Here is a 12,729-nt window from a genome sequence, read left to right on the forward strand (position 1 = left end):
TATTTCTGCATCTATCAACAACAATCTTCTTTTTCATCCACAAACTACATATAGATGCTGCATTGTGTGGGAATTGGCTTTATTCAGTGGGTGTCATTGTCACTAGCTTTGTTGCGCACTGAAAACTGCACTTTCACAAAAGGCTAAAGATAGCATGCATTTTCTGGCTGAACTCCACTTTACTTGCAAGCAGCAGCTGCATTTTTCAGTGCAGATCAATGGAGTGGGTTCGCTTCTCACAGCCTGGAAAAAAAAACACCATCTGAGAGCAGTGGAGCCAATGCTGTATGTGCCCTCGCCCTTGAGACTAATGTCACACATTGCTAAAACTTAGCCTGCGGAAAAACACAGGTCGAGAATCTATTGTGTTGGCCTGTATGCAGACACATGGGATGGATTTTGGCTCCAAAACTAAATGGTTCGCATTTTGTCACCAATATCCAACATGCATATCTGCACCCAAGATAGGATTGCCACCTTTTCGAGAAAAAAATACCCAGGGCCGGATTTACATAGCGGGCCCACTGCCGTTCATCACCCCTATCCCCTCCCATTCATTTGTGCACATGCACAAATGTTTATCATCCAAACAAAAACAAAGATCAGCGCCTGTGGCAACAGAAATTAGAAACTAATATGGTGTAATACGTTTGAGTTTTGTTGGCACCACCCGGTGTTTAATTATTGCCAGGATGCCCATGTTTAACCTTTGGAAATCACACAGAGATTCACTTTCAAAGTTCTGCAATTGTGCTGGCGAATAAACGGTTTTTGTGTTTGGTCCCAAAACACCAGATGGCTGAAATGCCTACTTACAGACCAGAGGTGTTAATATGGCGTGTATTATGAATCCTCACACAGGTTTTCCCTTCTGGTGTACAGCAGCCTTACGACTCCAAAATGGAAACACAATCCAAAAATAGTGTAATACTATTTCAATAAAAAACATTTATTTAAAAACAATTCACTCACATTTTATTCGTTGGACTATATGTGTTGTTCCGAGGAGGTGATTCTGACGGCTTTCTTAGGTCACCTCGTGGTAATACCTTCAGTCCTGTGCAACGTCTCTTACTCCTGACACGTTTCGCTAGTTTCCCAGCTTCCTCAGAGATGCCTCTGAGGAAGCTGGGAAACTAGCTCAGGAGTAAGAGACCGCCTTCAGTCCTGTGCATCTTCTCTTACTCCTGACACGTTTCGCTAGTTTCCCAGCTTCCTCAGAGATGCCTCTGCGGAAGCTGGGAAAATAGCAAAAAGCGTCAGGAGTGAGACGTAGCACAGGACTGAAAGCAGTACCACGAGGTGACCTAATAAAGCCTGCAGAATCACCTCCTTTCCTTCTTTAAGGGCTGATTCTTGGTCTGCCTTTTTCAGTAGGCCGAGTTTCAGCACTGTGAGACATTAGCATAAAATGTATTTGTAAATTGAATTATTACTGAAATAACTATTTGTCTGTCCTTTCCTGGTGGCTGTCGTTTAAACCAATGTGGCAGAATCCAGCTGATTAACAGGCCCTTCTTAAACTGCCCATTAACTGGCCAATAACAGCAACTGATTTGGTGTGTAAGGATTATTGGGCATGGGAGCTTGTCTGGCTCATCACAACGAGTCAGCCAGGCAGGTTTGAAAACCTCAAATTTCTATTGAAACTTTTGGTAAAAGCAGCTGTAATCTGTGCATCTGATTGTTCTGCTTCCAGGAGAATGGGTTTTTAGAAGAAAGAATAAGGCATAAAAGAAGGAAAAACTAAAACATGAGTCGGCTGGCGCAAAAGCATGCGGTTAACCAGGCCTGGGATGGGATAAAAAAATAGGCCCTGGCATTTCAAGTAGATAAAAGGCCCGAACAGCCACCTACCAGCCCACTAATAGTGACTGTCTATGGAAATGTACAGCAGCTCCTCTGGCATTTGCCATATTCCACAGATTGACAGTCAGTGCCTGGGTTATACACACACACATATTGTCACGTGATGTTGATAACTCCAATGTTACAAGTTCATCTCGGAAGCAATTTTAAGCGAACCAAAAACAGCAGGCAGCCCAAATCACGTGCCCAGTTGAGAAATATTCCAGCAGCAGAAAGAATTGAACTGGCAGAGTGCTGTGCCCAGTGAGGGAAGAGTAAGGCCCAGCCCAAACTGGCACCAGAGCGGCAAGACACATAGATGAATGAATGTGGAGCCGGTCAGCCAACTATCAATACCCGTGAGTCACCCCTCTCGGCCTCAATTGCGCGGCTTGTGCTGCTGCAGCTTTAAATAGTGGGCTGACTATTCCAAGTCAGAGAGGGGAGGGGTGAGCGGAGTGCGGCGCTTTTCTGAAACTGTGCAAGAAAGAAAAGAGAGACAAGGGGAAGAGAAAAGTGAGCACAGTCTGGATCCCGTGCCTCTGTCTAAGCGAGCGCTGCTCCTTTTTTAGCCGCCCCCGAGTTGCGCTGAATGCAAGATCCTCTCTCCCCCCCCCCAGCTGGATGTACTCAGGGCCGGACCACCCAAACACAAGTGCCAGGCTCTCTGATAAGCCCTTTGTTTGCTGCTGGAGAGCAGAGATCCAGCCATGCCCAGCAGGAGAAGCATCGTGCAAGTATGTGTGCAGGACGTGCAAAAGCGGCGCAGCCCCAACAAGCATTATGTGAGTAACCCTTGCCTTTATCCACTTGGGGAACGGCGCTCTCTGTCTGACCCCTTCTACTGGCACCATTCCCTCATGTGCCTTCCCATAGCTGCAATGTGCTACCAATTTTCAGGGGCATCCTTCTAATGCTGTAAAAGGACCAACTGCAGGGGTGGATTATAGTGTTGCCATAAGCAGAAATCACTGACCAACTGCAGGGATGGATTATAGTGTTGCTATAAGCAGAAATCACTAAGCAGCAGCATCTGCTGTCACTATAAGTTCTAGTTTTTGGAAAGATGAAACAGCAGTGCTCTATAGATGGAGGGTGGGTTGAATACAGACAGTCCTCTCTGCAGGGACAAGAGACATATATACTGCCCCAGCCCTTCTCTGGGAACCAATAACACCAGCAGCACCATGTCTTGATGCTGAATATTACTATTATTAATAACACATTTTCCACAGCTGTAAAGGACAGAAACATACAAACCACTGATGCCAAAACAGCAGGTAAAGGGGAATACAGCCTATTTCATCTATATGTTCCCAAACTCTAGCCAAGCAGCAAAGTGCTCACTGGAATTATCACATTGTGGAAAGTTTTTCTTCTGCCTTGGCTTACTTTAAGGTGGGGGCTGCTATGTTTCCCTGTTGGACTTAAAGGAGGTCTAAACCCTAAAAATGAATATGGCTAAAAATGTCATATTTTATATACTGCACTTATTTCACCAGCCTAAAGTTTCAGCTTGTCAATAGCAGCAATGATCCAGGACTTTAAACTTGCCACAGGGGGTCACCATCTTGGAAAGTGTCTGCGACACTCACATGCTCAGTGGGCTCTGAGCAGCTGTTGAGAAACCGAGCTTAGGGGTCGTCGCAAATTATCAAGCAGAAAATGAGGTTGGTCTGTAATATAAGCTGCTGCTACAGGGCTGATTATTAAATTCTGATGCCAGTTACACTGGTTTCTGTGCTGCCATGTAGTAATTATCTGTATTAATTACTAATCAGCCTTATATTGTGACATTTCTATGTGTACTGTATATTGTGAGTGGGTCCCTAAGCTCAGTAAATGACAGCAGCACAGAGCATGTGTGGTGAATCAGCAGAAAAGAAGGCAAGGCGCTACTGGGGCATCTTTGTAGGCACAGATCTTCCCTGCTAAAGGGCTGTGGTTGCCTTGGGCTGGTACAGAGCACAAAGCATAATGCTCAACATTTCTAGCTACTTCTTTAGTTACGATTTACTTCTCCTTTAAGGCGTGGGCACTTTGTTTAGGAAGGAAGAAGGTGCCCAACCTGTATCCTAACGGCTACTGTTCTTCACAGTGTGCTATGATAGGCCGGATGATCCTTTGGCATGGATTCTTGTAAAGACCAATGTAGAATGAATGTATAAAATGATGAAATGAGGGGGCTGTTCAGCGATCAGCATTAGAATCTAGAGTCCCAGATTGTGAGCACACAACCGCTATTCACTTCCCATCTGCAGAAACTGCACAACATCCATTCACCATAAATATATTTCCCCATGTGCACAGAGAAGAGATATTTAAATAGAGCAAAGTCTAATGAACATGGCATGCAAATATGTTATCGTGTACAACCTAATGTATATGTCGCAGTATTGGGTAACACCTGATTGAATTGACGAAAAGGCTTGAAAGCCATGATTTGGACTGGGCAGTAATTTGACGACTTGGAATGGAAGACCTGAATTTATCACTGGCTCAGTCTGCCCGTGTGCAAGAAAGTAATCAGCTTAATTATAGACTGGGTCTGGCTCTCAGACTTGACTCCTATTCCCAGATGAGCTGACCGTATATATTTTTACTGTGTAAAGGTAATGCAAATGTGTAATAATCATATAAAACCCTGGTATATTCTAAAGAGGAATGCACTGGAAAGTGCCGATATTCTGCGTCTCACCTACTGAGTGGGATGTTGGGCTGGTCTTTGTCAGAAAAGGAAGCCTAAAAGCACGTATTGATTTGTACATATGCATTAGTCAGATAGCAAGTATATCCAGCTGTAAGGGTTCCATTTAAGATCATTACAAGTCATTTGGTGCTTTCAGAGTACTTCATTCAGCCACTGTTCTATATTACAGTGCAAGTCCCACTGAGCTTTGTATAGAGGAACCCATCAGTAAATTAGCCATGCCCCCAAGGCCCTACACTATTCAGCTGTTTTTACATCACGGTTTAAATTTCTTCCTGTATGTTTAGCTAGCATATGGAACATTTATCATTCACTGTCAACAGAGAGAAGATTTATATGTTCATTCAAGATATTTATGAACAGTAGAGATGCTTTATGAACATGGGGGGCTAAATTGTACATGTGCAGTTGCCCGTAGCAACCAGTTAGTTGCTGGCTTTCATTTCCTGACTTGGAGTAGACTGTTCAAAACTGATCCCCAGTGACAAAAATAGTAAGCCAAATGTATTCATCTTAGATGCAATAACCGATGTGAAAGCTTAAAGGGTTTGTTCACCTTCAGACACTTGTTCCAGAGCGTTTATCAGAAATAAGAACTTTTTCGAAACACTTTCTATTTAGTGTATGTGACCGTTTTTATAATATTGAAGTGTAAAGTTTCATTTTTTCAGCTCTGGGAGGGGAGGGGGTCGCTGATACTTTAACTGTTTTAAATTGATACATTTATTGGTACATTTCTTGTTTGTCCCTGCTTGAGTTCCATTAAAGGCAGCTGTTAGATTTGATACAATATATTCCCCACAGATCCTACTGAGAAACGGAGCAACTAATTGTATCAACTAAATGTATTAAATTGTAACAATTCAGATGTTCTTGGATCACTGAGCTGCCACAAACATTAATCTTACATTTTGGGAAACCGGCAAAAAATAAAAGATGGAAAGCAATTGGAAAAAGTCTTTGTTCTGAAACAACTTAACTAAAAAAGTGTTTAGAAGGTGAACAACCCCTTTAAAGGAACCGTTCAGTGTAAAAATAAAAACTGGGTAAATAGTTAGGCTGTGCAAAATAAAAAATACACACATCCAGCCTTTATACATTACATTTTTGCCTGACTAACTATATTAGAAACATTTTTTTTATTATTTTGCACAGCCTATCTATTTACCCAGTTTTTATTTTTAAATTGAACAATTCCTTAAACTGTTAAGATTTGCGGTTGATTTGATGCCTTTTAGCTGATTGAAGAGCAGTTTTCCGTAACATACATATTTGTTACACAGAGGGCAATAAATCACTGGAAGTGACATGTCATTCTTCAGAAACTATATCATACGTCACAAATTCTACTATTTAAGAATAATGTCCCATTGCAGCTTTTACAGTTCTTTTTAAAGGGGAAACCATATTATTGTCTCCTTGTCTTGGTATTTAGAGTGGTGGCACATGTGGCTATTCGGGGAGATTAGTTGCCCAGTGCCAAATCTCCTGTTCTTCGGGCGACTAATCTCCCTGCCTTCCTGCCAGCTAGAATGTGAATCACTGGCAGGGTGCCGCTCGGTTTCTCTTCGGTTTTGGGAAGTGAGCAACATCCAAACCCTTTGGATGTTGCTTACAGTGGCATCAAAGCAGGGGCTTTTATTTGAATTCCTAATTTGAAGGCAAGTTTTGGTTGCATAAAAACCAAATGTACTGCCAAACAGAGCATCCGGTAGGCAGTCAGACCACATAGGGGCTACTAAACAGCCAACCAGTGCCCTTATTTGGCACCCCAGGGACTTTTTCATGCTTGTGTTGCTCCCCAACTCTTTTTACACTTGACATGGTGGCTCACAGGTTTAAAACGTTGGGGACCCCTGCTCTAGTGATATGAAGCTAGCTGATGGTCATATAACGTCCCAGATAGACACAGACACATACACAAACAAGATCTTCAGGATGGTGCATTTGTTGTTAAGCTTAATTAAGCATAAGGGTAATTAATCATAGTTATCACAAATAATTGGAATTTGAATTCTGAAGTTTGTTGCCTTTTTACTTCATTTGCGTGATTTATTTTTGAGCTGCGCCTTTTTAATTCTCTTCCCTATTGCTATATGACATACTTGAAAACAACTCAGTGACCAAATAAGAAAAGATTCTGGTTCATGGGTAAGACTTTCTCATCCCTCTTAAAGCTTCTTCTAGAGGGCATGCTTGAAAATGGCACCATATTCAGAAACACTTAAGAAGATATAGCAAGTTCTTATGGATGATCTTAATCTGCCCTGGAAATGGGACAAGACACCTAAGGGGGAAAAAAAGTTCTAAATTAGTTTTAAACTGTCACTTCTGCTTTAAACCTTGTTGGTGTCCCTTCAGTCAGATGAAGGAGTCAGCCAGTGTTTGGCCACCTTAACTCAAATGTATAGCTCCTGTATTACTGGCTATACACTTTGGGCTCTCTGCACTAGCGATGTGGACCCGTCTGGCGCTGAAGGTGAGAGGAGGGGGGCGGCAAAAACGAAGGGCGCCTCGGGCGGCAAATTGGGCATAAAATAGTTTCTTAGGACTAGCCAACAAATCCGAAAATGTGCTTCTGTGTGACCCAGGGTAGCCTAGACACATGTTTAGAATCTTCTCACACAGTGTATGCATTCCATAGCAAAGGTTTGTTCCTGTCTGCAAAGCAAGGCCTCCAGTACAGAGCTGTAATTATCATCTGAGAACTAGACCGCTTAGAGGCCATTTATTTCTTGTAATCTTGACTTCCACACAAAGGAACAGCGAAAGAATGAGATTTATGTTCTGCTAAATCAAACTGGCCACTGTGAAAAAAGTCATACAAGTACAAGCAGCTCCCATTTGTTAAACCTTCGTTGGAAAAATCAGCAGCTAGACTAAACCTGAATATTCCCTTATGACCACTTTAACCCTTGCCTCACAGTGAAGAAGGCTTTTTCCTGGTCTTGCTGATTGTCCTCTGAAGTGTAAATGGTGTTTTTGTACAGACTGGGTGGTCTAATGGTATTAAATACTGTACATCTGTGTGAGTATATCCCACTCAAACCAACCTTCCTTTCATCTTGCTTCTGGTTTCCCACCACTGACAACACATTCTCTAATTTTCAATGAACTCTGGGATGCTGAATTCTTTCTAAGCCCTTTCCTAATATACAAGGGACACCAAGCTTGCAACATTAATGGTTAACAATCTGTTGTTCTGGGTCCATTGTGGGGGCCCTGAGCAGTGCCTGGTGGGACTCTGAGCTTTAGGTAGAATGGGTCCTTGTCACGGTTGGCACCCAACACCAGAACAAACACCAGGCACCCTGGTCTCAGCTCGTGCTTCACCAGTAGTGTGACCGCCTTTGGGCCTCGGGAGGAGCCCTCGGTTTACTAGGATGCCACCTGGACTTAAATGAGAGGTGCAAGATGAGGGTTCTGGATAGGCAGAGGGGCACAACTATAGGTCAAGGTACAAGAAGGAATAGGCAAATTCGTGGTCAGACAGGCAGGATCGAGGCAGGTAGATAGCAGGATCGTCAGGCAGGCAAGGGTCAAAACCGGGTAATCAATCAGATGGGGTGAGGCAGAATCGGAATCAAACAACAGGCAGGAGTCAAACCAGGAAGTCAATCAGGAGGGACAGACGGAATAAGAGTCGGTTTCAGGCAAGGTTCAGGTTACGGAGGTCAGATAAGTCAAAAGCCAGGCCGGGTCAAAACACAGAAGTTCAAAACAGAATTCCGGCAAACAGATACTAGCACAATGTTCAGGAACCACCAGGAAACTAATTCTATCATGGGCAAAGAATAAAGTGTAATGGCCCCTTAAATACCCATAAGGCCTCGCGCCATTGCGCGCTGACGTCACGCATCAGTGTGCCTGCGCCTTTAAAAGGAACAGAGGCGCGTCGCGCATGCCCTTAACAGATCGGCACATCAAGGGGAAGACCGGCTTGGCGGGCGTACCCGCCGAGAGCGTGGCGGGCGTCCCCGCCGAGAGCGTGGCGGGCGTCCCCGCCGGCCCGCTAGACCACCAGGGTAAGTTACCATTACAGTCCTTGCCCAAATGCTGGACCTCTAAAGAAGGTTTGAACTAAATAAGCCTGAAAAGTGTTACTATAGATTATAAAAGAAATACTAAAATTCCTGTATGAGGATGGTGGTTGTTCGATTCTTGAAGTCCAACTTGAGTCGTCTGCATTTATTTTTGCACCAGGGTATTCACTTGGGACCTCCAAATTCTATAGACTGGTGAAGCCTTGATGCACTCCCTAAAACTGGCCATTCATGTCCACATTCAGTCAGGCAGCTTAGCTGTTTTGCCCATAACTATTAAAGGAGAACTAAACCCTAACAATTAATATGGTTAAAAATTCCATTTTTTATATACTTAACCTATTACACCAGCCTCCATCCTGAAGTTTCAGCTTCTCAATAGCAGCAATGTTCGAGGACTTCAAAATTGTCACAGGGGGGTCACCATCTTGGAAAGTGTCTGCTACAAGACTGATTATTAAATTCTGATGCTAGTTTCACTGGTTACTGTCATATAGTTATTATCTGTATTAATTACTAATCTACCTTTATATTGTGACATTTCTATTCTATGTGTACTATATATTGTGAGTCAGTCCTTAAGATCAGTAAGTGACAATAGTACAGAGCATGTGCAGTGAATCAGCAGAAAAGAAAAGACGAATACCAAACCTAATCCTAATTTGCATATGCAAATTAGGGGTGGGAAGGGAAAAACATTTTGTACTTCCTTGTTTTGTGACAAAAAGTCACATAATTTCACTCCCTTCCCCTAATGCATATGCAAATTAGGATTTGGATTCAGTTCGGCCGAATCCGAATCCTGCTGAAAAAGGCCGAATCCCGAACCGAATCCTGGATTTGGTGCATCCCTAATTTTTGGAGACACAGATTTTTACTGCTAAAGGGCTGTGATTGCATTGGGCTGTTACAGAAGCCAAAACATAATGTACAACATTTCTAGATACTTCTTTAGTTAAGCTTTAGTTCTCCTTTAAACATCTGGGCATGGATGGCACCTTGAGTGGCAGTCATAGTTTTCACAAATCAGACTGAAGTTGTTTATGCTAAAAATCTGCTTACACTTCATCTTCATGGAGGGGCATTGTCAGAATACTGAAAGAGCAACATATAGGGCATTGAAAGTAATATACCCGCACATGCAAAATTATACAGAATAATATATGGTTGTGCCACGTATAGTGCTGGCCATAGATACACAAATGATCTCAATATAAATCTCCGGCAGGATGGCACTCAACGCAGTTCATTTTCCGATGTCGTCCGCAGTTGCCTCACGAGGAAACTTCGGGCGACTTCAGAAAACGAATCACTCAGAGTGCCATCCCGACGGAGATTTACATTTTAGCTGGTGAGAAAGCAGGGGAGGCAGTTTGGGGAGATTAGTCAACCCGAAGAAGAGGAGATTTGTCGCCGGGCAACTAATCTCCCTGAATCTGCCTGTATACCCTGACACTAAATGATGGAAGTTCATGAGCAGCTGGGAAGACATTTATAATGACCATAAACCTGATTTCCCAGATACAGAGTTAATGTTTTTTTTTATTAGTGATGGAATATATCCAAGTCCATTAGACTAAGACTGAAAGGGAGTAATTTCTCATGAAACAATGCAGTGCTTGCTTTATATACGCGATATCTCGGCTATAAGACAAGTAATACTTTCTGTCTCTGTATAAATGAGGAGACTAATACTTTTATAACTAATATACAAACCAAGCTGTTTTAGCTTACTATAACAAACATCAGGACATAGTACATCTATATGCTGCCTGATATCTTGTAACTGATTGTAACTATATGAGATGTAAGCACAAATGCAGTTCCTAGGCAGAGATGTGTTTTATGTGCCATAAAGAAAATAAAACCCATCCTATCCAGAATGATGTTATGATCTACATCACTAATCTAATTCCAGTTTTGCTTTTCTGCCTGTATATACCACAGCTGGATGATGGGAGAGATTCCATATCCTACTGGATAATGCTATGAATATAATAAAAAGAGTTTGATTTACTAAGGCCAACTGAGCACCCTACCCTTACCATTCAATTTCCATTCCTATGTTCACATTTGAGTAGAGACTGGTTATTTGAAATAGTGTATTTTACTGCCACAAAAATGGGCCCTCGGTGCAGCCAACCTAGTATTGGCCAAGGCAATATTTCCTGCAGTTTTCTCATATATTTCCATGTACTTAAGACACTTTCATGATTATAGTTGTTGTGTTTTTTTTTTTTTTTTTTTAGTTCAATCATATACAGATTAGCTGCCCAGCAACAAATATCCTCTACTGCGGGAGACTAATCTCCCCAAAATGCCTTTCTGCCGGCAAGAATGTGAATCTCCGGTGGGATGGCATACATAGCTTTGGTTTTCCGAACTTCGGGAAAACTTCAGAAAACAAAGCGATCCGAATGCCATCCCGCTGGCGATTGACATTCTAGTCGCCCTCGGTAGAGGAGATTTATCACTGGCCAACTAATCTCCTCGCCTGCCGTCACCCTGAGTGGAACAAGATAAGGGTGCGTTTGCCTGAAGGGAGTGTAGATTTAATCCGAGGGAGTGCAGACAGACTATCATGGTTTCCTTTCTATTTGCAGAATCAGATTTGTGTGTATGTGTATCATTATATCTATATAAAGGTGCCCAGCACTAATTCTAAGTGTTAAGGCCCCCATATATGGCCTGATAAAAGCTGCAGACAGACAGAATCGACAGTTTATTGGCCAGTGTGTGGGGCCATCCGACGGGCTTTCCCAATCGATAACTGGCCGAAAGTCAGCCAGCTCTTGATCGGGCAGGTTAAAAAATCCCGTTGGATCGCAGCCGCATAAGTGCGTGTATGCGGTCCCGCGATCTGACCGCCCATATCGGATGCATTATGATCCAATCGTGGGGCCCTAGGGCCCACGATTGGATCAGCCCGATATGGCCCACCTCAAGGTTTCTCTACGTCTCTAGCCACCTTAAAAGGTGCTCCCTGCCTCTCCCTCAGCTGTCTGATACTCATCTGTGTTGAGCCCCAACACAGCTAAGGGTGAAAACACAGTGTCCCTGTTAAAACTGGTATGTGTCGCTACTATCCCTTTAAGTCTAAGCAGGATTTAGTGATGTTTGTTACACCTAGCCCCTATGCAATGCAAAACCTAAACTAATTCATAATGAAAAGAAAACTGCACAAACGTGGCTTTATATGCATTGCTAACCTCTCCACTATTTTCTGTTCATAGTGAGATACTGAAGCCACAAGGTTATCCCTTCAGATAGTGGGAAAGGAGATTAACCTTCAGCAAGGATAAAGATATGGAATTCCCTATCTAAAAGATATATTGGAATGTGCATTATGTTCCTATGTGACACAGATGTACAGTGCAGCCCAGGGAATATTTGCAACACAGAATTTCTTTTAGTACAAGCAAAATCTTGTTCTAGATAGAAATCTAGTCTCTGGAATGTTTTTCCTTGAGGCAAAATTTGGGTGGTTGTTTTTTGTGGCTTAGTGGCAGGGGTTGCATCAAAGGAGGTTTTTCTGCTTTTATTAGATTGTTATTCTGTGGCAAGGGATTTTCAAGGCATCAGCAGAAAAAATAGGCTGGCTGTTATATGTATTGTTCATTCATTGTTCAAAATTATAGTACCTTTATTTAATAGGCTGTTGCACACAGGGTATAATGACTGCTGCATGTGTTCTTGTCTACACTAATTCCACTGGGAATGCTCAACCTTTGGCAGACATTGTTGCTGAAGGTTTCTGAGCAGTGCCAGCCTGTCTCAAGTGCTTTTTCTTTACTGAAGGAGAGTAGTGGTATTGTCTGCAAGTTGCCGTAGGTGCCATAACCGCTACGGCTAATTATTTGTGTACAACCGGTTGATGAATTTAGAGAATTGTGCAATTGTAAAGAAGACTTTCCACTGGAGAACTTAACATTATATATTAATTTAATGCACTTGAACTTGCTTTTTTTGGGGGGTGTGGATGCTGAGTCTCCCTAAAATTTCATTCACCTTCATCTTCTCCACCTCTGGGTGCTGTAATGCTTAGTGGTGCTAAAGCAAGAATCAATCTCCCTTTATATGAATGTGGATATACATAGAAGAAATCAGCTATGCCCCATGATTTTACCT

The 12,729-nt window shown here is 42.6% G+C and overlaps 1 protein-coding gene across 4 annotated transcripts in view; it reads left to right on the forward strand.

The window, feature by feature from the left end:
* Positions 1–2,043: 2,043 nt before the first annotated feature.
* Positions 2,044–12,729, forward strand: part of sh3pxd2b.L (SH3 and PX domains 2B L homeolog) — a 103,874-nt gene continuing 93,188 nt past the window's right edge. For 2 of the 4 annotated variants that reach the window (XM_018252164.2, XM_018252165.2), the window contains exon 1: positions 2,048–2,633. In XM_018252164.2, the coding sequence (XP_018107653.1) occupies positions 2,559–2,633 (75 nt within the window). In that variant the 5' untranslated portion in view covers positions 2,048–2,558. Of the gene's footprint in view, positions 2,634–12,729 lie in introns of all 4 variants that reach the window. The other 2 variants (XM_018252162.2, XM_018252163.2) reach the window with 2 other exon arrangements.

This window comes from Xenopus laevis, chromosome 3L, assembly GCF_017654675.1.
Source record: "Xenopus laevis strain J_2021 chromosome 3L, Xenopus_laevis_v10.1, whole genome shotgun sequence".
Taxonomy (NCBI): domain Eukaryota; kingdom Metazoa; phylum Chordata; class Amphibia; order Anura; family Pipidae; genus Xenopus; species Xenopus laevis.